Source organism: Myripristis murdjan, chromosome 14 (assembly GCF_902150065.1).
Source record: "Myripristis murdjan chromosome 14, fMyrMur1.1, whole genome shotgun sequence".
In the NCBI taxonomy this organism is placed as follows: domain Eukaryota; kingdom Metazoa; phylum Chordata; class Actinopteri; order Holocentriformes; family Holocentridae; genus Myripristis; species Myripristis murdjan.
In genome coordinates, this window is record NC_043993.1 from 4,377,644 (window position 1) to 4,402,749 (window position 25,106).

The 25,106-nt window shown below is 43.5% G+C and overlaps 1 protein-coding gene across 1 annotated transcript; it reads left to right on the plus strand.

Moving 5' to 3' along the window:
* Positions 1-294: 294 nt before the first annotated feature.
* prr7 (proline rich 7 (synaptic)) lies at positions 295-25,106 on the plus strand. Its single transcript, XM_030068019.1, has 2 exons — positions 295-788; positions 24,571-25,106. The coding sequence occupies exons 1-2, from the start codon at positions 434-436 to the stop codon at positions 25,104-25,106; spliced, it is 891 nt and encodes a 296-aa protein (XP_029923879.1). The 5' UTR covers positions 295-433.

Below are 25,106 nucleotides of genomic sequence, written 5' to 3' on the forward strand. Positions count from 1 at the left end.
GCAGAAGACTTTTTAAGTATTAGTCTCTCAAGTTGTTTTTCGATGATTCTCATGAACAGTGCACACGTTCACCTGACAGTTCATCAGTGTTCAAAGACAAGAGGGTGAACCGATCGTCTTTGGAGTGGCTAAGACCCACAGCTGCTCTGAGCACCATTCATTTTCTGTTGAGTTATTTATCACCCTGGATCAGCTGTTAGCCACAGCACCATCGTAATCGATGTTACTTTTATCATTGGGTGAGATAATAAATGTGCAGGATTTCATCTTTGTGACACTGAAGAGACATTTCAGGAAGCTGCCTCGCTGACGTTGGACAGACACAGTGATAACTTTACAGGAAAGCTTCAAGGACAACACACACCCCGTGCCGTGGGCCTGAAATCATCTCTTCCTGCCTCGGGGAGAAGCCACCGTCCGTCCCGTCACCGCAATGGTGATGTCGCAGGGCACCTACACCTTTCTGGCCTGTTTCGCCGGCTTCTGGTTGGTCTGGGCCCTCATCGTCATGCTCTGCTGTTTCTGTAGCTTCCTCCAGCGCCGGCTGAAGCGCCACCGCGAGGAGAGGCTGAGGGAGCAATGCCTGCGGGCGCTGGAGATGGAGCCGCTGAGCTGCCACGGTGCCGGGTACCCGCCCGCTCCTCCTCCTCCTCCCCCTCTCCTTCCCCCGCCGCCGCAGCTGCCGTCCAGGGAGCCGCCGCAGTTTTGTCCGCCTCAGACGCTCTCGCCGCCGCTTCCTCTGCATGTTCCCCATCCGCTGCCACAGGCGAACTGGGTCAGCGCACCAGGTAAGGGAACAGGATTGTTATTGTTGAGTTGTTGGTTTTGTTGATTGTTCCTGCTGTGTGTTTCACGTGAGCGCCTCCTCTAGGTGACTCTCCTGGGTTTGGCTGTGCAGCCGTGGTCCTGCACACTGCAAAAAAGTCAAAATCTTACCAAGAGTATTTGTCTTATTTCAAGTCAAAATGTCTTATTACACTTAAAATAAGACATGATCAGCTAAGAAATTACTTGTCTTTAGACAATTTTCAAATTTAGTTGAAACAAGTTCAAATTTGCTAGAAACAAGAAACATATTCTGCCAATGGAACAAGCACATTTTTACTTGTGACACAAGTGAACAAGCAAATTTGCAAAAAAAATTTTGCTTGTTCCATTGGCAGAATATGTTTCTTGTTTCAAGGTAATTTTAACTTGTTTCAAGTAAATTTTCACTTGAAACAAGTGAAAATTGTCTAAAGACAAGTTATTTCTGAGGTGATCATGTCTTATTTTAAGTGTAATGAGATATTTTGACTAGGAATAAGACATTTTGACTTGAAATAAGACAAATAATCTTGGTAAGATTTTGACTTTTGCAGTGCATGGATGCTTTGCTTCATCCTCTCACACATGACTGCACATATTTTAGTCAATGATCATGACAGAGTCTAGTATACACACCGCATAGGCAAGAGCTGCTCTTCTGTCTGAAGCAATTCCAGCACACACACACACACACACACACACAGCATCAGCCTCTACATTCATTACCAACCAACGTACTGCTGTGTTAGTCAGCTTCTCAACAAATAAAATCCAGCCTCCTGTGGGGATTTACCTGACGGGGGCCAAAGTTTTTTTTCTCTTGGCTTTATATTTTTATCAGTACATAAAGTAATCAAGCATTCTATGTGTGTGTCTACAATGTGTGTTTATCATGCCAGTTTCCTTCCCTCTCTCCTCTCACACATGCGCAGATCTAAAAAGCCATTCAGAAATGGGCCTAAAGGTTTACATGGCACAATAATTGGGTTTCCCCAGGAGAAATCTAGCTGCCTTACGCCGATATATCATAATTCCTTCCACCAATTATGGAAACCGGCTTTCTCATTTACATGGCATTTGTGAATTTGGGTAACTGCTTGTGCAAGGCGAATAACCCAATTATTAAGGTGCATATAAACATGGAGCCCCTGTTGACAGTCTCCCCTGTTCATACGCTAACAGAATTCTAGCAGAACCAATTTGAAACTCCTCATACATGCATCTGATGTTGTTATGTCCAAATCCATTTTAGTTTTGTTGGCAGGCTAGCTGCTACCAGCTAACTTAATGAGCTAGTTATGGCTTGCAGACTCGAAAACAGAGTGACAAATGAGAAAATCAGAGGCGGGAGGAGCTCTGGGTGCGGCTGAGGGCTGAGAACAGACAACTCGATAGACAAATGAGATCCACTGTGAATTCTGCTAGAGCAGCTCAGTTCTTTTTTTTTCCCCCTCCAGACTGAATGATTAATGGCATGCCATGCAGGAGCCACCAAATAATTCAATCAAATAATGAACAATAATAAATGCACACCTACCACATATTGTGTTATGGATGGTGCACGCTCCAAGTGTCAGACTTCTGTTTGTATTTCTCTGTTTTGTGTCTGACTTTGGTGATGATTTGAGATTGTGTCCGTACCTCGAGTTTCCAGTTTGAGTTTATTTAGAGCGCAGCCCTCTTTTCTTTCTCAGCAGGTTTTGCAGGCCCACAAGTTTACAACAGGCAAAACAGGGCAGTACCCCCTGACTTCATGCTCATAGCTATAAGATATTTTTTTGCCATTTCTGCTTGATTTGATAGTGAAAGTATAAGGAGAGACAGAAAAGGTAGGCGAGAAAGATGGGGGATGAAATGCATCAAAGGGTTCGGCTCGGACTCGAACCCGGGGCGCTGCAGTTAAGACTTGACACCTGGCACACACTCTGCCACACTGCAAAAAGTCAAAATCTTACCAAGAGTATTTGTCTTATTTCAAGTAAAAATGTCTTATTTCTGGTCAAAATATCTCATTACACTTAAAATAAGACATGATCAGCTCAGAAATAACTTGTTTATAGACAATTTTCACTTGTTTCAAGTGAAAATTTACTTGAAACAAGTTAAAATTTGCTAGAAACAAGAAACAAATTCTGCCAATGGAACAAGCAAATTTTTACTTGTTCACTTGTGTCACAAGTAAAAATTTGCTTGTTCCATTGGCAGAATATGTTTCTTGTTTCAAGCTAAGTTTCACTTGTTTCAAGTAAATTTTCACTTGAAACAAGTGAAAATTGTCTAAAGACAAGTTATTTCTGAGCTGATCATGTCTTATTTTAAGTGTAATGAGAAATAAGACATTTTGACTTGAAATAAGACAAATAATCTTGGTAAGATTTGACTTTTTGCAGTGCAGGTGAGCCACCAGCATGCCTGCTTTGTGGAGGTTTTAATTCTGCACCGTGTTCAGAAAGGCAGACTACAGTGCTCAGCATAGCACATGTGGTATACTTGCATGTAGCGATGTCATGAGAGCTGATGCTTCAGTACCAAGTCGATGCCAGTAGTGCAAAAATATGATGGTACTCATTCTTCTGTGGCACCGTAGGTACCAGATGTATGATTTAGACATATTCTTGCGGAACTGACCGGGACAGCATACATATGATTTACGTTTGTTCAAGTGTGCGCTGAAGAAGAATGGCTACCAGCCGGCAGACAAACACACAGGAAAGATGGCTCCTTCAGGTTCAGCTGAGACACAGCAAGAGTCGGCGTTTTGCGTTCGAGGTGGAAACTCACAGGATAAAAACAGTTGTTCCTTTTTTTAAATTATATATCAGCCCGTTTATTATTTCCATTTTTTCTCATTTCTCTGGATACGATAACTGAAATTGTGTGCAATCTAAAAAATACTTTAATGTTTAACAGATTGTAATAAACGAGTGGATGCTGAAATAAATAGGATTTTTTTATGATCTTTTTGTTTTACTGTGCTTTTGAATTGAGGAAATTCACTGGTATTGGTATCAACAGCTGATGTTCCGGTGTCGTGACACGCCTGCTTACACGGTGCATGCAGTGTGCATCAAGTGAGTTTGATGCCATTCTGAATGTGGCCCTGCTCTGGTCTTCAGTTAGAATAGAAACCCACACAGACTACTCTCATCAGTCCACGTTTGCCTCTTGGGTTAGCTCATGCTGCACCAGCAGGCAATATAAAAAGTCCAATAAATGATAAATTCACAGATTTTTGAACAACCCCACACCTCCCTCACATAAAACTGCCTTTCTCTTACTGATAATGCTAGCCCATTGGTTTGCACTTTTTAATCATCGCTTCCCATGATATCTCCTGTGTCCACATCCTATTTGAACTGCCAGAAAGATGTCCCCATATGTTAAAATGATTCTCATTAAACATGTATCACAAGGCATATCTGCACAACTGGGTACTCACATGTACCCTCCAGGGCCCTGGACACACACACACACACACACACACACACACACACACACACACAGAGGTTGTCCATTCCATTTGCAGTCCCCCCTCACCTTTGCAGCTACAGGTTATTAGCAAAGGTGGCATTTTGTTGCTTGCAGCAACAAAACCCCCCATTTCAAATGTAACAAATAGAGGAAGAGGCAGGCGAGGATGGGAGAGGAGAGAGGTACATGGTTTACGTTGCATTGCATTATGCACATTACGGCTGTTCTTTCAGACTCTTTGCTTCGCAGCTAGTGGCTTCCTGCCTGCCGGGCAGCGTTCCCTGTCGGGCGACACAGTGACAGCTGCTGCTGAGGCGTGGGTGGTGACTGTGTGGGCTGAGCGGTGATGGAGGTAGCAACAACACAGCTAGGCTAAAATAGAAAAGAAAAAGAGACGAGAAGCAGGGAGAATAAGCCCCCGTGCTCTGTGGCATTGGCAGGGACACAGCTGGACGAGAGAGGGAGAAAGGCAAAAAAAATTCAGACTAAAATTGGGAATTTGTAAGGCTTTCTTTGCATCATGCTACTAAAATGCAGCTCCAGGTCCATGCAGCTTACATGTAGGCCGACATTACACGTCATCCATTTCCTATGCAACTCTGAGTGCAAACTTGGAATTAGCTAAAAACTTGCATGAAACTTTGTCGCATCAAGTTGAACCTGTTTCAGCTTTTTTCAGCAACCAATCAGAGCAGAGCTTCATGTCCCGTGACTCCACAGTTTGGTTCTGACCCCTCGTTGTGACAGTTCTGTTGGGCTTTCCAAATTAGACTTAGACTTAGACTTAGACTTCTTTTATTGTCATTGCACAAAAAAACACAGCAGTGAGATTTTGGCAACGAAATGTCGTTGCTTGGCTTCCGGATTACAGCAGAGATGGAATTGTGGGACCGTTTAGGTATATATAAATATAAATATTATACATAAATATAGTCTATATAACTGGTATGATATGGTCTATATAACTAGTGCTAAAAAACAGGAGCTAAATAGTAATGAGTGCAATTTAGAATAGCTAGATAAAACAGAATGTACAACAACAGACTAAACAGTGTAAACAACTGAATAACCAGTATAAATAATAATGAGTGCAATTGAGAATAACTAGATAAAAACAGAATGTAAACAACGGACTGAGCAGCGTAAACAACTGAATAACCAGTGTAAATAATAACGAGTGCAATAAGAACAGAATGTAAACAACAGGAAAAGAAAACAACTGACTAAACAGTGTTAACAGTGGAAGATTGCACAGAAATGTATTGTCCATACGTAGCTGCTGGGCGGGCGGGGAGGGGGTTATTGCACAAATAGGAGGTAATTAATTCTCCTCATCCCAGGGGTGTTTCCCGGACTGGGCTACACACCCTGGGCCTGAAGAAACCATACCTCCATAAAGGGATATTGCACAGAAATGTATTGTCCATACGTAGCTGCTGGGCGGGCGGGCGGCGGAGGGGGGGTGGGGGTGGGGGGGGTTATTGCACAAATAGGAGGTAATTAATTCTCCTCATCCCAGGGGTGTTTCCCGGACTGGGCTACACACCCTGGGCCTGAAGAAACCATACCTCCATAAAGGGATATTGCACAGAAATGTATTGTCCATACGTAGCTGCTGGGCGGGCGGGCGGCGGAGGGGGGGGTGGGGGTGGGGGGGGTTATTGCACAAATAGGAGGTAATTAATTCTCCTCATCCCAGGGGTGTTTCCCGGACTGGGCTACACACCCTGGGCCTGAAGAAACCATACCTCCATAAAGATATATTGCACAGAAATGTATTGTCCATATGACAAGTTATTTGGCATTGAGCAGTCTGATGGCCAGGGGGAAGTAACTGTTTCTGAGTCTGGCTGTTCTGCAGCGGATGCTGCGGAACCTTCTGCCAGACGCCAGTCGGGAGAACAGTCCATGCTGGGGGTGGGTGGGGTCAGAAATGATCCGGTGGGCTCTGGATAGGCAGCGGCTGTCTGCTACGTCCTGGATGGGGGGGAGCGAGGTCCCGATGATCTTCTCCGCCGTCCTCACCACTCTCTGCAGAGACTTCCAGTCTGAGGCCCTACAGCTCCCAGACCAGACGGAGATGCAGCTGGTCAGCAAGCTCTCGATGGTCCCTCTGTAGAAGGTGGTTAGGATGGGAGGGGGGAGGGAGGCTCTTCTCATCCGCCGTAGGAAGTGCAGGCGCTGCTGTGCCTTCTTCGCCAGGGAGGAGGTGTGGAGTGACCAGCCGAGGTTGTCGGTGATGTGCACCCCCAGGTACTTGGTAGTGCTCACGACTTCCACGGCTGTGTCGTTGATGAGGAGGGGTGTGTGGCTGGGTCTGGATCTCCTGAAGTCCACGATAATCTCCTTAGTTTTATCGACATTCAGGACCAGGTTGTTCACCTTACACCAGTCCACAAGGTGTTGCACTTCCTCCCTGTAAGCCAGTTCGTTGTCGTCCTGAATGAGGCCCACAACTGTTGTGTCGTCCGCGTACTTCAGGATGTGGTTGCTGCTGTACCTGGGGCGACAGTCGTGGGTCATCAGGGTGAACAACAGGGGGCTCAGAACACATCCCTGGGGGGAGCCGGTGTTCAGGGAGATGACACTGGAGGTGTTGTTCCCCACACGGACAGACTGGGTTCTGTCGGTGAGGAAGTCCAGCAGCCAGTTACACAGGGAGGTTTTGAGGCCCAGGGGCTCCAGTTTGCATATCAGGTCCTGGGGGATGATCGTATTGAATGCTGAGCTGAAGTCCAGGAACAGCATCCGTACGTGGGTGTTCTTTCCTTCCAGGTGCTCCAGGCTCAGGTGGAGAGCAGTGGAGATGGCATCCTCCGTGGAGCGGTTTGGCTGATATGCAAACTGGAACGGGTCGAATGATGGGGTGAGTATGGAGATGATGTTGTCCTTAACCACCCTCTCGAAGCACTTCATGATGGTGGATGTAAGTGCAACGGGGCGAAAGTCGTTAAGGCATGTGATGGCTGGTTTCTTGGGCACTGGAATTATTGTGGCCGACTTGAAACACGGGGGGACAACAGCCTGGTTCAGTGACATGTTGAAAATGTCTGTGAGCACATGGGCCAGCTGGTCTGCACATTCCTTGATCAGCCGTCCTGGAATGTTGTCAGGGCCTGCAGCTTTCCGTGCATTGACCTTCCTCAGGGCTCTCCGCACTGCAGTGATTTCAAGCCTGAGTGGCTGTTCATCGGGGTGGGGGGTAGCTTTCCTCGCAGGATTTTTATTTAGAGCTTCAAACCTTCCGAAGAAGTTATTGAGCTCATTGAGGAAGCTGATGTCATCCTGGCAGGGTGTGGGTGTGGCTTTGTAGTCGGTGACAGTCTGGATGCCCTGCCACAGTTGTCTGGTGTTGTTGGGGTCCTGGAAGAAGCCCTGGATCTTCTGACTGTGGGCGCGCTTTGCTACTCTGATGGCACGGTTCAGATTTGCCCTCGCTGATTTGAGTGCCGTCGCATCACCAGATTTGAATGCAGCATTGCGCTCCCTCAGTCTTTCGCGCACCTCCTTAGTCATCCAAGGTTTCTGGTTGGCCCGTGTGATGATAGTCTTGGTGACTGTAACCTCCTCCATGCACCACTGTATGTAGCCTGACACAGATGCAGCATACTCCCCCACATTGGTGTGTTGATTGTCTGTTGCAGCCTCTCTGAACATGCTCCATTCGGTGCATTCAAAACAGTCCTGCAGTGCAGACATGGCTCCCTCAGGCCACACTCTCACCTTCTTCACAGCCGGCTTTTCCCTGGTGAGCAAAGGCTGGTATGCAGGAATTAGCATAACAGAGAGGTGGTCTGAGGAGCCCAGGTGGGGGCGGGGGGCTGCTCTGAATGCCTTCTTGATGTTTGTGTAAACCAAGTCCAGTGTATTCTCCCCTCTAGTAGCAAAATCCACATGCTGGTAAAAATTCGGAAGCACAGTCTTCATGTTGGCCTGGTTAAAGTCCCCAGCAACAATAAAAACGCCCTCCGGGTGTGTGGATTGCATGTCGCTGATGGCGCGGTAAAGAACACTCAGGGCTTGTTTACAGTTAGCGCTGGGCGGAATGTAAACAGCAACAATGGTGACGCTGGTGAATTCCCGGGGCAGGTAGAAGGGTCTGCATCTCACAATCGTAAACTCTATGTCCACACAGCAATGACTGGAGACCAGAGAAGCGTTGTTACACCAGCTGTTGTTAGTGTAAATGCAAACACCACCTCCCCGTGTTTTACCTGTGAGAGCATGGCTCCTGTCGGACCTGAATGTTGTTAGCCCGTCCAGGCTGATGGCGGTGTCCGGGACAGAAGAGTTGAGCCACGTCTCGGTGAGAATGATAATGCAGCAGTTTCTTGTCTCCCGTTTCGTGATTAAGTCCAGCTTCAGGTAGTCCAGTTTGTTTTCCAGGGAGCGTACGTTGGCGAGCAGGACTGATGGAAGCGGCGGTCGGAACGGGTTAGCTTTTAGCTTAGCTGTAAGTCCACCGCGACAACCGCGCTTCTGCTTCCTCTCGCACCGCCTCCGATGTCTCCGCGGGTGGCCTGCGCTGGGGGGAGACTCCGCTGTTCTGTGATCCGCTGGATCTGACCGGCGTAGCAGACCGAGGTTGTGTAGAACGGTCCGCGTCTCTGGGCTTACAGGGTTTACGGGGTCTACGTTGCTAAATTTTCTAATACTAATGATAAACTGCCGGTCATATACTATTCTAAATGTTTATCTCTGAACAGACTTCTGGAGTTGTGTGGGACCTCAAAGAAAGATATTATTAACTATTTTAAAGATTTTTCAATTTCATGTACCTGCCAAAGTTGGCAAATATTCTTCTACCAAAAATAAATAGTCCTACATGATTATGAATTTAATTTCATCTCAAATTGAAATATGAGGGCTAATAAGCAGGAGTTCTCTAAGATGTACATGCCTCTCTTTAATCTTGTTGGTTGGTTGAAGAGGAACCACCCACTGAAAATCATGAACTGTGTTTGCATCATGACACTGTTCCACAGGAGTTTAGTGACTTTAAACCTGCAGCCTGCAACCAGCAGCATGGAAGTTGCAAGCCAGCCTGATATTTCATTTAACATTTCAGTTTGTAAGACTGAAGCAGCGGCTCAGTATAATGCAAAGCTTCACTTAATAACTGACAGCATAAAAATAAAGTTGCATCCATGACAAAAGATGTATCAAATATTCATTGATTGACGATTGAATCGGCAATTGGCGATGGACGAAATCCATTGCCACTGTCCCGGTGGCGTTGGGCCCGACATACACACACACGCACACACAGACATACACTGATGTGCCATCAGCACATCACTGCAAAAACTCAAAATCTTACCAAGATTATTTGTCTTATTTCAAGTCAAAAATGTCTTATTCCTAATCAAAATATCTCATTACACTTAAAATAAGACATGATCACCTCAGAAGTAACTTGTTTTTAGACAATTGTCTCTTGTTTCAAGTGAAAATTTGCTTGAAACAAGTGAAAATTTGCTTGTTTCATTGGCAAAATTTGTTTCTTGTTTCTAGCTAATTTTCACTTATTTCAAGTGAATTTTCACTTTTTCCACTGGCAAATTTTGCCAATGAAACAAGAAAATTTTCACTTGTTTCAAGCAAATTTTCACTTGAAACAAGTGAAAATTGTCTAAAAACAAGTTACTTCTGAGGTGATCATGTCTTATTTTAAGTGTAATGAGATATTTTGACTAGAAATAAGACATTTTTGACTTGAAATAAGGGCAAGATTTTGCGTTTTTGCAGTGATCCGGTGAGTTGAATATCTTGTGCAGAGAAAAAGCAGTGGCAGCATCCATACCGGTAGGTGAGGGAGAGGTGAGAGGCGAGAGACAAAGTGTGAAACCTAGAACAACGGCAGAGAAAGAGCAACAAGCACGTTAGAAACAGCACAGCTAAGCTTAAAAGAAAGAAGCATGTCAATGAGAGAGGTGTGATGGAGAAAGAGAGGAGCGAAGGGAGAGACAGGGTGAAACCTCGAAAAGTTCCAGAAGGGAAGAAAGAGGGTGAGAGAGAGAGGTGAGAGATGGAAAGAGGAATTATCGTCGAGAGAAATGGGCACCAAGATCAAATGAGAAGGAGAAAAGAGTATCAGCTGCTGTCAGACGTACTTAATGGGCAGAGAGAGGAGAAAGGAGAGAGGGAAATAAAAGGTCGTCACTAGAGGTCTGGTCACAAAGCAGTCAGAGCGAGACTGATGAAGAGGTTTTGTAGCCAGGCAGCGGCGGGCCTAAAAGAAAAGCAGGTGCCGGCAGACAGAGTGCAACAGACGACACAAGAAAGAGAAGCCAGGAGTCGTCAAGACGGATTTATGTCGGGCCACCGAGGCCAAGGAGACGCTGGCGGCGGCAGGGCGGTGCCGTGCTGGCGCTGGGCGTGACTGCACAGAAATCACACTCGCTACCACTTTATTTGGTGCTGTAAACGTACAGTAGAGTGTAGTGTGTATCCTGACGACGAGGGTTGAAATATCCAGGTGAACAGAACACTCCGGGTGTAACGGCTCGCTGGTTTCATGGCTGGGTTTGTATCTCGGCAGGCCGGTTTGGAAGCTCCAGCTTCTGGGTTTGCAAAGTTAGACAAAAAAAATCCAGTTACATCCATGTCCTGTGGAACTCAGAGGCAGATAACTTGTTATTGAGCACGTTTACATGCACACCTTATTCCTGTATTAACCGGAATATTCGCACGTGTCATGTAAACACGCACCGAACCCGATTAAGGTCATATTCTGGTTGGAGAGAATTCCGAATAAGACCCCTGGAATATGCCTGTTCCAACCGGAATATTGGGGCATGTAAACATGTTAGTCGGAAAATGCCCCGAACCGGAATATTCAGTCATGGCTGCGCATGCTCGACTCGCAAGGAATTCTGTGGCGTCTTTGTTGCTATGGTTACCTGCAAGCGGGGAAAACGGCAGGGAGAACAGCAGCAAGAGCCAGGAGACTGCAGTCCACCTTCAGCTAATGAAAGACTTAAATATCACGGAGTATATCGATGGGAGAAAACACAGAAACAGCGACAGAAGAAAAAGAAGAAGACTTCTTCTATATTTCCGGCAGTCCAGACGCCTATACGCGCACTGCTGCCCCCCACGGCTGAGTGTCGCATTACGTCAGAGAGTGGAATACGCCGAAACACGGGGGCATGCCAAGTAACATGTAAACGGAATATTCCAGTTGCCGCGGCGCAGTTACCTTAGCCGGAATATTGAGCCGAACCGGAATATGGTGTGCATGTAAACGTACTCACTGTTATCTTCTTAAAGGAATACTCATTTTGGGCAAAATCCCCTTTTTCCGATTGTCCCAGACTGAGACAAGATGTTTGATGCCATTCTCCGCTCTGTATGCCCTGTGGTTCAGTTCCCATGGGGAGGATTTCATGTTACTTTAGCAGTTGATCAGGACTCAGCTGTAACAAGTGGTATGCATTCTTATCCAGTGAGCTACTGGGGCGCCCCACAAGTGTGCTGCTTTATAAAAACAACCAAAACATATACATCAAATATGATGTCATGCTTTCGCCACTTAAACTCCGAGACAGATGGTGGCGTCCTCAGCTGACATACAACATACAGCGGCTGTGGCGTAATCAAGAATTAATACTCTGATCGGTGGGATAATGAGCTTCAGGCTATATTTTCTCTCATAACCTGGTTTACATGTATTCTCATAAAAATCAGCCAGTGGAAGCTGAGAGTGGCTGCTCATATAGTTATTAATCCTGGAAAGTCATGTAAAGAAGTGACAGGTTGAGGTGCAAATTTCTGCCTCCTGTCTTGATTAAAGTAAATGCGTTGCTCAGTTGGGATCTCATTGACACTGTCGGCCCCAACACCGGCAACAACTGTTATGTTGAGATAATTAGATAAGCAAGCGTGATCTGTGTCAGAGCAGGATCTGGCTTTAAAAACACAAAGGAAAGCTGACTGAGACGTCATCAGTAAATGGAGGCACTGAGCAGAGATCCAGGTGAGTTGACAGGATTGTGTTAATCAGATAAAGGCATTCATGTGACAATTTCAGTAATTACCTTAATCAGGTTATGACAGAATTATTAACATGCATGTAACGGTATACTCGTCAAGCTAATAGCACAGTTAAGCTATTTACATGATTGTAAAATAGCGAAACGCCCATAATAATTGGATTTGTAGATTTGTAGATTATTTTTAAAAGAAATGGGACAGTACATGTGAATGCACATACACATGTAAACATGTGAGATTATAGCCGTGTGGCTAATTTCCATCTCTAGTCCCATTGGCAGGTTGGTGTTGTACATAGCGTTCACATTATTAATAATACACCGTTTGACTTGTTGTTAGTGTGAGTTTTCCAAGAGAAAAAACAACAGCAGTAAATGACAGAGCAGCATCAGCCATGTCACGAAACACACACTGTCCTTTAATGAAGTGTGCTTAGCTGTATGCTTGGTTTGACACATTACTGTCAATCAATCAATCAATCAATTTAATTGAACATGTTAAAACAGAATAAAACAGAATCAAGGCGGAGTAAGAAATAAAGTCTGCCCACAAATAAAACAACAACAATAACAAAAAAAAAACAACAAAAACTAATCAACAGGCAACAAAGCCTTATCCGTTTGAAAAACAGTACATCTGCCTAATGTCAATCTGTCACCCAAACATCATGTCCAAGAGAAAGTTTCTATTTCCATTTTTTCTGTTTTTGCTTAAGTGATAAATCAAGTCATGTAAGTAATCGTCCCTGTGTTTTTCACAGTAAGTGTCACAGACTGGAGCTCCAGTTGATGTGAGCAGATTACTGTAAGCAGGCTACATGGGATCTGTCAGGTACTTCCCAGTGTTCAGCCGGCAGAGCAGCTGCTGCTTCAAAGGAAACCCTCTTGATCCTCCCGGTGGAAGCAGTGCTGTGTGTCTCTCCTTACATTGTTCCTGTATGGAAATAGCCCTGATGTTTATTTATACCCGTCCTGGCAGCTGAGGCCATTATTACAGCACAGAGACTGGGACAGGGGAATTAGGAAAGACCGGTGATGAACAATGGGAATCTGAGCCTGGAGATATCTGTAAGGCCTAATGCTGTGTGTTACAGATAAGGGCGCACACACACACACACACACACACACACACAGTCGTGTTTCCATCACTTCAGAGGACATTACATTGACTTACATTCATTTCCTGGAGATTTATCCTAACCTTAACCCTAACCACTACCTGCCTAACCCTAACCCTAACCTAACCCTAACCCTAACCTTAACCTAACCCTAACCTTAACCTAACCAGCTTTAAATCAAGTCTTCACCCTAAAATTAATGATTTTCACTTATGGGTTCTTGCTTTTTTTTACCCCATGGGCCTTAATGAGAGAGAATAAGGATACACGGGACTATAGCCAATTTACGGTTTCCTGACTCTTTTATTCCTTTTTACTACTTTTTATCCTTAGTAGATTTATTTTATTCTTGTATTTATTATGTATGGATTTGAGCACTTATATTTTATTATACTTACCTTTCTTACCTTTTTATACTTACCTTTTTACCTTTTATTCTTCTGCATTCAGGAACACAGTTGGCCTTCCAGTCTCTCTTATCTACTCTAAAAAAGAAAATAAACACACTTACCTTACTCCTGCCCAGGGATCTATCCGCTCCTCTCCCTCTCTCTACTGTGATATTTGAACCCTAAAAAGAAGAAAAAGAAAAATGAAAACACTAAGTACTTACCTGAAAGCTCCCTGATGGTCGAGGTTACCTGTTTAAAAAGAAAAAAAGAACATATTAGTACACGTGCCAGTGCATTTTCAAAGATTCCCTAATACCTAACCCTAACCTTAACCTAACCCTAAAGTTATCTTAGCTTTAAATCAAGTCTTCACCCTAAAATTAATGATTTTCACTTATGGGTTCTTGCTTTTTGTCCCCATAAGGGAGGCAAGTCCCCACAACGTGACTGTGTAAACAGATTTATGTCCCCACAACATTAGCAATACCTAGTACACACACACACACACACACACACACACAAATTGCATACAACTCCATGGCAACCGTTCAATATACCACTATTGATTTCTAAGATCATACTTTTTTTTTTTGTTTGTTTTTGTGGCTGTGAACAGTTTCTGTGTAAGCTCTGACATCCAGATCTTATACACGAGCAGAAACTGACACTGATATCTCCCCACCTGCCACGCTATCTGCTGCATTCCCAAATTCACTGGACACATTCGCTTTTTAAAACAACCAAAAGGGGCTTTTACATTGGCATTTTTCGACCCGGGGCGACCTCAGGGTAGTGTGTACAAGCAGTTTCATGTTCACTTTCAGTCGGGGTGAAAAATAATCTACCTGAGCAGTGCGGCTGAATTTTCTCCGGGCTGAAAATGAGGCGAGAGAGGGAATTTCTCTGCGGTGAAAAATGTCTTGTGAGAGCCACGGGGCTGAGCTCCACCTGTGTCGGCACCATTCAGAGGAGTGGCTCTCAACAGCTGATGGTACTGTAAGCCCGCGTTCACACGTGGTATTTTTTTCTCAGCTGCCAGTGTCTGTTGTAAGGTGGATTCCTGAGGGAAGTGGCTGTTGAATGCTGAGAAAGTGTCCCTTCTATTAAAAACACAAAAAATGCTGCTTCAGTTGAAACAAGTTCAGAAAACTGGTTTGTCGGTTTTTGACGTCAGCTGGAATCTTATCAGCTGACTAATTAACGTCAGCCGGGATCTTATCTTATCAGCTGACTAATTAAGACAAGAAGAAATGGCTGCTATGGGGCGGTAGTGGTTTCCCTTGGCAACAGCCACAAATGTGGAGGTGAGCAGCAACGCTAAAGTGCTGGTTGGTGTCGTCTGCTGGCTGTTCAGATTCTCTTGACAGCTCAATCAACAAGACAAGTTCATCTACGCCACGGCCAAATGGAGCTCAAACTGTAAACAGTAAGCTGAAGGATCCGTTGTTGTGGTTACCATGTGTCCATATCGCTGACTGGTTTTTAAATCAATTTTTTTCACCGGCCCAAAAATTTTTGATGGCAGCATTTTTAAGACATCGAACTCCTCTATTTTTTTGCTGTAGGTGATATAACTTAGTGATCATTTACACCTGATCACAAAACACAGTGATCAAGTGTCTGTGTGCCAGAGATCTTCACTTCTTCAAGAACTTTGAAAACAAATGCACAATTGTCTCTTCTCTGCTCTGATTTCGGTAACAAAAAAAACAAAAAAAACTGTTAGTGGAATGACGTCTTGTTTCCAATTTGTAATCAACTCCTTTCCAAAATTTTCTTGATCATAGTGGGTGATCACCTACTTCACCTGTTTGATGAAAAACAAGATTTAAACACTGAGTGAGAGTAAATGACAAAGATCAAAAGAGATTTTTTGCAGTGTATGGTCATACTTATCCCATTCTCATTACCCTTGGAACCTTTTTCTTTGAAAAATGCATATCCATTCAAACCAAGTTTAAAGTAATAAGTGCAAAAACATGTTCACTGATTCTGGGGTGAGGGCAAACCTGCAGGCGAGCCATTCAAACCAGTGAGGCAAGGTTGAAGTGTTTAGATTTCCCTCATTTGAGAAACACTGACCTAAACTGACTGAAGTTGAAATCAAAGTAATGGATTATTACAAATTTGAGCCTTGTTTACATTTTTGCTTTGAGATCATTTTAGATTTTGGACAAAGGGATTTCATGTCGCAAACCTTTTTCCAGATCAGTCTTGTTTATCAAATAGACACTGTGCTGTAAGGCGCTCCAGCTCAACCTGCTGATAATATTTCAGGTTGCAAGGCTCATAGTTACGTCCTTGAAGCAGGACAGGTTGTGCAACAGAAACAGATACAGAACAGGATCTGGCCAGATTCAGCTACCTGGAAATAGAAGCTGCATTCATCTGATCCAAAACTGCTTTAACGCCGACACGTCTTGCCCAGGGGCTTTTTGTCAGGTCAAAACTCTCTAGAGCTCTTTTAAACACACAGAGACTACAGTCTGAGCTCCTCCAGCGTCGCCTTAATGCTGGTTTTATGCCCCAAGGGCTCTTCTCCAGGTCAAAATGTTTTTGATTTATTGTCCAGAGAGAAGCTGGGTTGCATGTCTACATTTTTTCCTCACAATATAAGCAACACATTCAACTGCTTATTTGCTTTAATTTCATCCAGGAAAAAATGGGCTTTCCTCTGTTTGTTGTGTCCCATTACTCAAGACATACATACATCTATGTAGCTTTCATCTGAAATGCCAGTAGTGTGATACAGATCCACTCCTCAGCTTGTAATGGCACGATATGTTTGATCATTTCACCGCTCAGTGTTGCATGGCTGCAGGTATACACAGAGCGCATGCAGCAGTGAGGAATTCACACTGACACACACTTTGAGTTTGACAAGACAAGGCATTCCTCACAAATGTAAGAAACTGAAATTTCCTCTGCAAGACCTCAAGACATTTCTGTCAGAATAGATTGTGGGCTAAAACAAGGGACAGGATTATCAGCAGGCCTGCCATAATTATTATATAATCTTGATTCATTATTTGAGCTGACTCCACAATCATGTTTCCATTCAAATGTCAAGAGGATTTTAAGCTGGTGTTAAAATGTTGTAACAAATAGAAAAAGTCAGTTATTATTCATGTTATTATTTAAGTCAGTTCTGCCAAGTAAAGTTTTTGTTTACAATGCCTGAAAGTGAGAGATATTTTTCATTTTTTTACATGATATGTTCCATTACTTAATTTCTCTTAATGGGCCTCCTTCCTAAGGTTTTATGGGTAGTATTATTTTGTAACCAAAAAAGACAAATTGTTAATCGCAGTCATTTGTATGACAATTAATCCCCTAAGATTTGCTGATTTTGACACCTAATCACCAGATGTTTCTGTCAACATCCAAGATGATTTAGATTAGGGTTTCTCAACCACTGGGTTGCGGCTCCCTTGTCGGCCTTGAGCGCCACCCTAGTGGTCTGCAGACCCAACAACATATAAACACTAATCTTGGCCCCCAGCCCCAGTGGGCTGTGGGAAAAAGTTTTTTGTTTTTTCGTTTTTTTTTCCACAAAAATGTAACTGAGTATTTAAATATTTCAGTATTTCATTCTACTATATGATACAAGTGTAGTAACAATATTTTATCACTTTGTGTGAAATGGTGTGTCAATAAAACATTATGTCATACCACATACACAGGGCAAGTGTCAAATTTTATTTAATGCAAGGCAGAGTAAAATAGAGCATCTTCTCAAAAAAAAAAAAAAAAAAGATGCTGAAGCTAATATTTCTCAGAAATCTTTCAAAATTTAAAAATTGCCTGCAGATATAACCTGGATTATATCAAGCATTGATTTGCCAGGGGAGGTGATGATGTTGCTCAGTAATATCAAGCATCTTGGAGTAAAAGCTGTGGAAAATGGACTGTACAGAGATGTACAGAGATATCCTTTGCTCAGTCAAATTCTGTAGTTTTTTTTTTTTTCATTTTATTTTATTTAACCTTTAAAAACAACTTCTTATTAATAATAATGGCTTGGGAAATGTTGGAACTAGCATATTTTCATTAAAGGCAGAATGAGTAGGATTTCTCATTGCAGTTTGTAAACACAACATTCAAAGTTGGCCTCCCCCTCCCAGCTAAGAAAAACAGCAAACAGGCCAACGTGTTGTCGCTCTTCATCCTCCTCCTCTCCCTCAGCTCTCACCAGCGGCTCAAAGCCAACCCCACCTTCACTCTCGCTGTGGAACGAGCTCCATTCTCTCTGCGTTTCTACTCACTAGATTTCCTTTTTTCCCCTGATCCACGTCCGTGACTTTTGTAGCTTCCGATTGGATGTTGTGCTATCGATGTGATACGGAATGCTGTGATTGGCTGGGAGCTACACACCCACTGCCCAAAGGCCGACGCCCAGAATAGTCCCAAGCTCAGCAAAACAGGAACATCCAGGCAGAGGGCAGGGTCTCTGCACACACACACCAACACCACAGCACAAGGGTGTCCGAGACAACATGAAATACCCCCAGGTCCCAAGCAGCCACAAAGACAAATATACTCAGTATAATGAAACTGAATTTATTTACAATGTTAAATTAGTAATCAAGAGATTGTCAAGAGATGTAACTTCAGGGTGGACCAAGGCCAACATAAACAAACAAACAAATCACATCTATCTGGGCAGTAATCAATATAACCTGACAAAACCAAAGAAACCAAAGGACAACAACTTACCTTCCTAACTAAGAAAAACATGAGAAAACAAGGTGAAACAAAACTGAGAGTCCACCCCAACCAACTAAGAATCAAATTCATAAAACTAGATACTAAATGTCAGACTGGCCAGTTGGGAGAGGAGGACAATCGTAACAGTCTAAACTAATTTCAGAGATAAATAGATAGATAGATAGATAGATAGATAGATAGATAGATACTTTATTCATCCCGAAGGAAATTCGCAGTTTTTCAGCAGTACCCACAGATTACAGATTAAATAAATAAAAAATAAAGAATAACATCTAAGTACAGCACACTAGAGATCTAGGTACAACAGTGTGCAAAAAGCAATGTGCAAAAAACCGTGTGCATAGGTGTATAAAATGTGCATGGATGTGGGTCAATGTGCAAATTTAGAAGAAATATACAGTATACACAGATGATAAATAGCAGTAAGCAATATAAACACTATAAACACTATAAACAACTAATATAAAAAAATAGAAATATGAACAATGAACAATTAGTACGGCGTCCTGGAGGTGGTAAAGCTTGAGAAACCCTGGGTGAGGTCGAAGTCATGGCACAGAACTTGAGTTGGAGGAGAACAAACTTCCCTATTCAAATCAACAGAGCAGGAAGGCCGGAGTGGCTGCAGTTTCTTTGTGAATCATTGTCATTACAAACCTGTGGCCGTTATAGCAGGCTAACGTCCATATTGTGGCGAGTCGCTGACTCACTGAAGCGAGAGGTTTTGCAGCAACCACCAAAGGAGCAGTGGAGCGTGGAGAGGCATCATGTGCTGCTGGAGGGGAGCTGAGGGTTGCTGGACCAGCTGGTGGTAATGCTGATTTTTGCCTTTACCCCTCAGCCCCATTGCAGCATATCTCCTCAGCTCTTAAGCTGGTGTGGCACATTTTACGGCCCTCCTGATGTGTCCACACCATAGCAACCAGTGCTGCAAAGGGGTGGAAAGTTTCCGGTAAATTTCCCGGAAAGTTTCCGAAGATTCCGGTGGGAATTTTCACTCCGGAATACTGGAAATTTTCAGGAGATTTTTGCTTTCACTCTTTTTCCAATTTTTCCGAAAATTCCCAGGAATATTCAGCTCGGGAATTTTGGGAATTTTCATTTTTTTTTTTTTTTTTCTTGTTATCCATTTGAATGAGGTGTTTAAAAAGTTTCCATGGAAATTTAAGCTTGGGAAATTCGGAAATTTTCATTTTTGTTGTTGTTAAGGTGAATGGGGAAAAAATAAACAATAATCAATAAAATGAATGTCAGCATCAATACCATCACTTTTTTTAGTTGCTGAGGGGGACATACAGTGCTGTGAAAAAGTATGTGCCCCGTTCCTGATTTCTTATTTTTTGTCACACTTAAATGTTTCAGAGCATCAAACAAATTCTGATATTAGACAAAGATAACCCAAGTAAATATAAAATACAGTTTTTAAATGATGATTTTGTTTATAAGGGAAAAAGGCTATCAAAACTACCTGGCCCTATGTGAAAAAGTAATGCACCAGCAAGTCCACCTCTGAATGGCTTAAAAAAACAAAACAAAAAAAAAAAAAAAAAAATGAAGGTTTTGGAGTGGCCTGGTCAAAGTCCAGACTTAAATCCAATTGAGATGCTGTGGCATGACCTTAAACAGGCCTTTCATGCTTGAAAACCCTCCAATTTGGCTGAATTAAAATATTTCTGTAAAAAGGAGTGGGCCAAAATTCCTCCACAGCAATGTAAAAGACTCATTGCCAGTTATGAAAATTCCCGAAAATTCCCTGGAAATTCATTATAATGTAACATGTTTGCATGCATATCTGCTTATAACAAACCAAAATGTTTATTATGTATACATGTGTATGACCAGGTGAATGCAGTGAATATAAATTCCCGATAATTCCCTGAAAATTCCCGTTTATTCCCATTTATTCCCGTTAATTTCCAAAAATTCCCATGGAAATTTTCCGACTTTGAAAATTCCCGGAATTTTGCAACACTAATAGCAACTAATTGCAGTTGCCATTTTATTATGTACTCGCCAAATGATCACAACCAACAGCTCCATGACCGTTTTACTCCAAATCAAGTTCTTTGTGTTATGTTTTTTTCTTTTTTTTTTGTTCATTGACATCACTGTTCTTCGTTTCATGTTATCCACATAGAGTTGAATCAAGGGCAGCTTCACGTGTTTGTAGATTCTTGAAGACATTTCACTTCTCATCCAAGAAGCGTCTTCACTTGTGACAGACTGGTGGGGAGTCCCAGCTATTGAACCTGCGTGGAGACATTATCCAGGTCGTTGGCTAGTTAGTGTTGCTCCCTGTTGTGACGACTGTCTTAAGTGTCGGTGTCCCTACACAAGTTAAGTACCTGGGACTCCCCACCAGACTGTCAGAACTGTAGAAGCTTCTTGGATGCCCAGAACAATGAGCTGGATGACTGAGAGCCTCCACAGACATCTTTGTTTCATGCCTCATGTCTTGAGCAGTTGCAACAAAGACATGAATATGTACACAAGATGTAAAGACAATGCTGCCTACTGCGTTCTGTCGAGCAAAACTTAATTCTTTTTTTCCTGGAATGTGCCAAACTCGGTGGTTTTACAGGTTCACTGAAACAAGCAAATGGAACTAAACTCATCACACATTTGCAGAAAAACAAAAGGACAGTTTGAAGGGAGAAAAAAAAAAATCATCCACCCTCGGATCCTCTTGCGCTGTTACATATCGCCAATCTGTGACTTTCAGTCGAGTTATGTTGTTGTGAAGCGATGTAGATTGCTTTCTTGATGTACCCACTTTCTCTCAACCTGCCTACATTTCCCAGAATGCCTTTCAAAAACCCCCAGAGAACAGAAGTGTGAACTTGTTGCACCCAGTTGTGGGTTACATGTGTAGGAGGAGACCGCGATAGTGACAGTGATACCATCGTAAGAGCAAGAGGGCAAGAGTTTTTCTTCTGCCCAGTGCATGCTGGGAAAACCTCCAGTCCCCCATGGCCCTGAATTAGAATCAGCAGCATTGAATGAATGAATGTACCTTTATTTCCCTCTTTTTGTTACATGATTATGTACTGATGCACATCTTGCCACAGTGCAGCCTCCCCATCAGATAATCACACACACACACACACACATACACACACACACACACACACACACACACACACACACACACACATATAAAGACATTGAGTGGGAGAGACAGGAGAAAGCAAGGCAGCCTGAAATGGAAGAGGGAAGGAGAGAGAGAGAGAGAGAGAGAGAGAGAGAGAGAGAGAGAGAGAGAGAGCAATGATTCAGACCAAATGTGCTGTGATGGTTTTGGTTTCCTAACAACTGATCACATTTGCACATTATCAGAGTGGGCAGGTGTTAATTACAGTCTTTTGGGTTGTGACCCGAAAACGCAGTGTGTGTGTGTGTGTGTGTGTGTGCGCGCGCGCGAGTGCAAGTGTTAGAGCTTATTATTAGTGTGTGTGCATGTCCATAGACTACTGGTATGTGTTTGTGTGTCTGTGTACCGTTGTCGGTGTGGTAATATGTGCAGCATGTCTTACATGCATGTCACATACACGCATGCATGTGTATGTGTGGGGGTGCATGTGCATGTGGACTGAATTTAGCAGTAACATCCTCTGAGAAAAGTTTCATGTTTCACAGAGACGCTTCCTTATTGTTGCACAACAGCCTGTAGGGGTCAATTTACACACACATACACACACACACACACACACACACACACACACACACACCACAAAAAATGCAACTGATTAATAAAATTTTAACAAAGACTATCGACCATCAGTGGATTCACTTCTCTCTAAGCATGTACGCATGGAGAGGACGTAGGAAGTGATCAGTGTATTTTTCTGATAATGACTAGAGAATTGTAACCTGTGTGCAAAGGCGAGACTCAGGATGCAATTACAGGGGGAGGAGATAGAAATGGAAGAACAATGAACAGATGGCACTAAGGTACAAGATGTTTACAAGACCTTGACTGGAGTCAGAACATGACCACATGTCAGAAACTGGATACACAGCAGTGAATAGTCCAAGGAGCCTGAGAAGTAAGGCCTGCTAATTACACTGCTCACAAAAAGTTAGGGATATTTGGCTTTTGGGTGAAATTTATGGAAAATGTAAAAAGTTCATGCTACAGTGATATTATATCATGAAAGTAGGGCATTTAAGTAGAAGCATACACTGGTGATTTCCTCATCTCAAACAATTTCTTGAAACAAAAGCCAACAACAGTGGTGGATATACCACAACAAAAAATGTCAGTGTCAATAACTTGTCATGTGCCCTTGAGCATCAATTACAGCTTGACAACGACGTCTCATGCTGTTCACAAGTCGACTTATTGTCTGCTGAAGCATGGCATCCCACTCTTCTTGAAGGGCGGCCCTCAGGACATTGAGGTTCTGGGGTACAGAGCTCCGAGCCTCTACACGGCGACTCAGCTGATCCCATAGGTTTTCTATGGGATTCAGGTCTGAGAAAGTGCAGGCCACTCCATTTGAGGTACCCCAGTCTCCAGCAGCCGTTCCCTAATGATACGACCTCGATGAGCTGGAGCATCAAACACCTGATGTGAATTTTGCCGTTAAACTCCTTGTTAGAGAACAGCAACAAAAAGTACTGAAACATTGAACAGTTGGACATGTGCATTCAAAAGTTTACAGAAGGTCACATTAAGTTCACCTGTAAAGGTTATATGCATTTTAGGTTCATCCTGAAATTTCACCTTAAAGCCGAATATCCCTAACTTTTTGTGAGTAGTGTATAGTGAAAAATCTGTCAAATCAGTGAGCTTTTTGGTAAGTACAAGTATTACTGAAACAGCACAGCGTATAAAGTCTGATATAGCCATATCTAAGGTATGGAACCAGTAGGTGTATGTACAGTAGGTGGATGGACATAATAAAGTTTTATAACAAAGTTCGGGAACAAAGACCTAAGCACACCTTAGTCCATTCCTCTCCCCTGTTGCTCAGTTTTCAGGGGCTCAGTCTGATCAGACTGACTGGAGAAATGCTCCTTCACTCAGAGTCTCGACTCCCCTGGTTTCCTAATGTCTTCCACCACCAGCTGGCACCGGTCCATCATTGTATCCTTCAGCCATCCTCGACCCTGATTTTTTTCCCCTCATCCATGCATCCCTTCATCCTTCTATCCCTCACCCCTTCATTCCTCAACCCTAACCCCCATCCCACATCTGTCTCTCAATCCATCCCTCCGATATCATCTCGGTTCTCCACCGTACTATAACCTGTTTTGAATTTTTATTGTATTGTTAGTGAATACAGAATGGTTGTAGTTTCCTCCACAGTAATGAAATTGTGACAAAATTTCAGAGAGCAGGTCATTGCTTGTATGATCCAGTGACAACACAATACTCGTGAATACTTGTAGAATGTATAAATCCATACTGAAAAAATCACAGACTACCCGCCACATTCAGGTGGCATGATTTACCAATTCTCATTTACCAGTTATTCCCTGCTACCAGTGAGCAGTTAGTCCCAAATAGGTGACTAACTTTAATCAGCAGTGGCTGTTTTTTCATCTTTTGCTTGATTTCTGTGATCTGTGCTTTTTGTTTGTTTTATGTCCAGTCTGACTTTTGGTCAAACGTTTGCCTGAGATTCACATGGATTTGCAATGATCAGCCTAAAAAGAATACACAAAAAAAGTGTTGCCTGGAGAGCTGATTGTTCTCTCATGTAGGTGATACAGCTCTGGAGTCCCTGCAAAATGATCTAAAAAAAGTGTTAAATTAACTGTGATGGATGGTGACTGATAGAAACTCTGGTAAAGTGTTTCTGTCAGTCACTTTTAACAGGTATGATGTTTCTGTAGCTGTATTGACCTTTCTTAGCATTCAGTACAGCATTTTTAATTTGTTGGAATGAATGTCATTTAAATGCAACATATTTTGGCCAGTTTTAGGATTTTGAACCGTAACTACATGTGGAATGTAGTTTTTAGCAGAGTAACCTTCCTCTACTCTCCGGCACAAATCAGTCATTTTTAGTGTGTAGTGGTTAAACTAATCTCTGTGCTCTCCTCTATTTTCAGACACAGATATATTTGGGAAGCCGCCCTGCTACGAGGAAGCCGTCCTGATGGAGGATCCTCCCCCACCTTACAGCGAGGTCCTGGCTGACCCACGGGGGGGCACCTACCTGAAGCCCACCCTGCACCGAGCAGCACCCCTCCCTCACAGGGAACAACAGGAGCCACCTCCAGTGTTTACGTCCGAGACCAGCAAGCCTCCTCCGGCTGCTGTCTTCCCTGAGCGGGGTTACTCCTCCCTGATCCGCCTGCCGTCTGCTCGCCGCTGGGACTCCCTCGGTCATCTGCTCTCCAACATGGACCTGAACCACAACAACCTCCCACCACCAGAGAGCCGCTCTCTGCAGGCTGCAGCTGCCATGGCCACCATGCCCCGCCGAGAGGTTAGGACTCATCCACAGGGCCTTGGGCTCCATGGGGCAATACCAGGGATCCCGGAACTGCCAGGGTTCCAGGGTGTCCAGGGACTCAGAGGGATGGAGCCCAGCTGTGGTCTGCCCACGGCCTTCCCTCTGCTTGGTAGGAGCACTGCCGTCTAG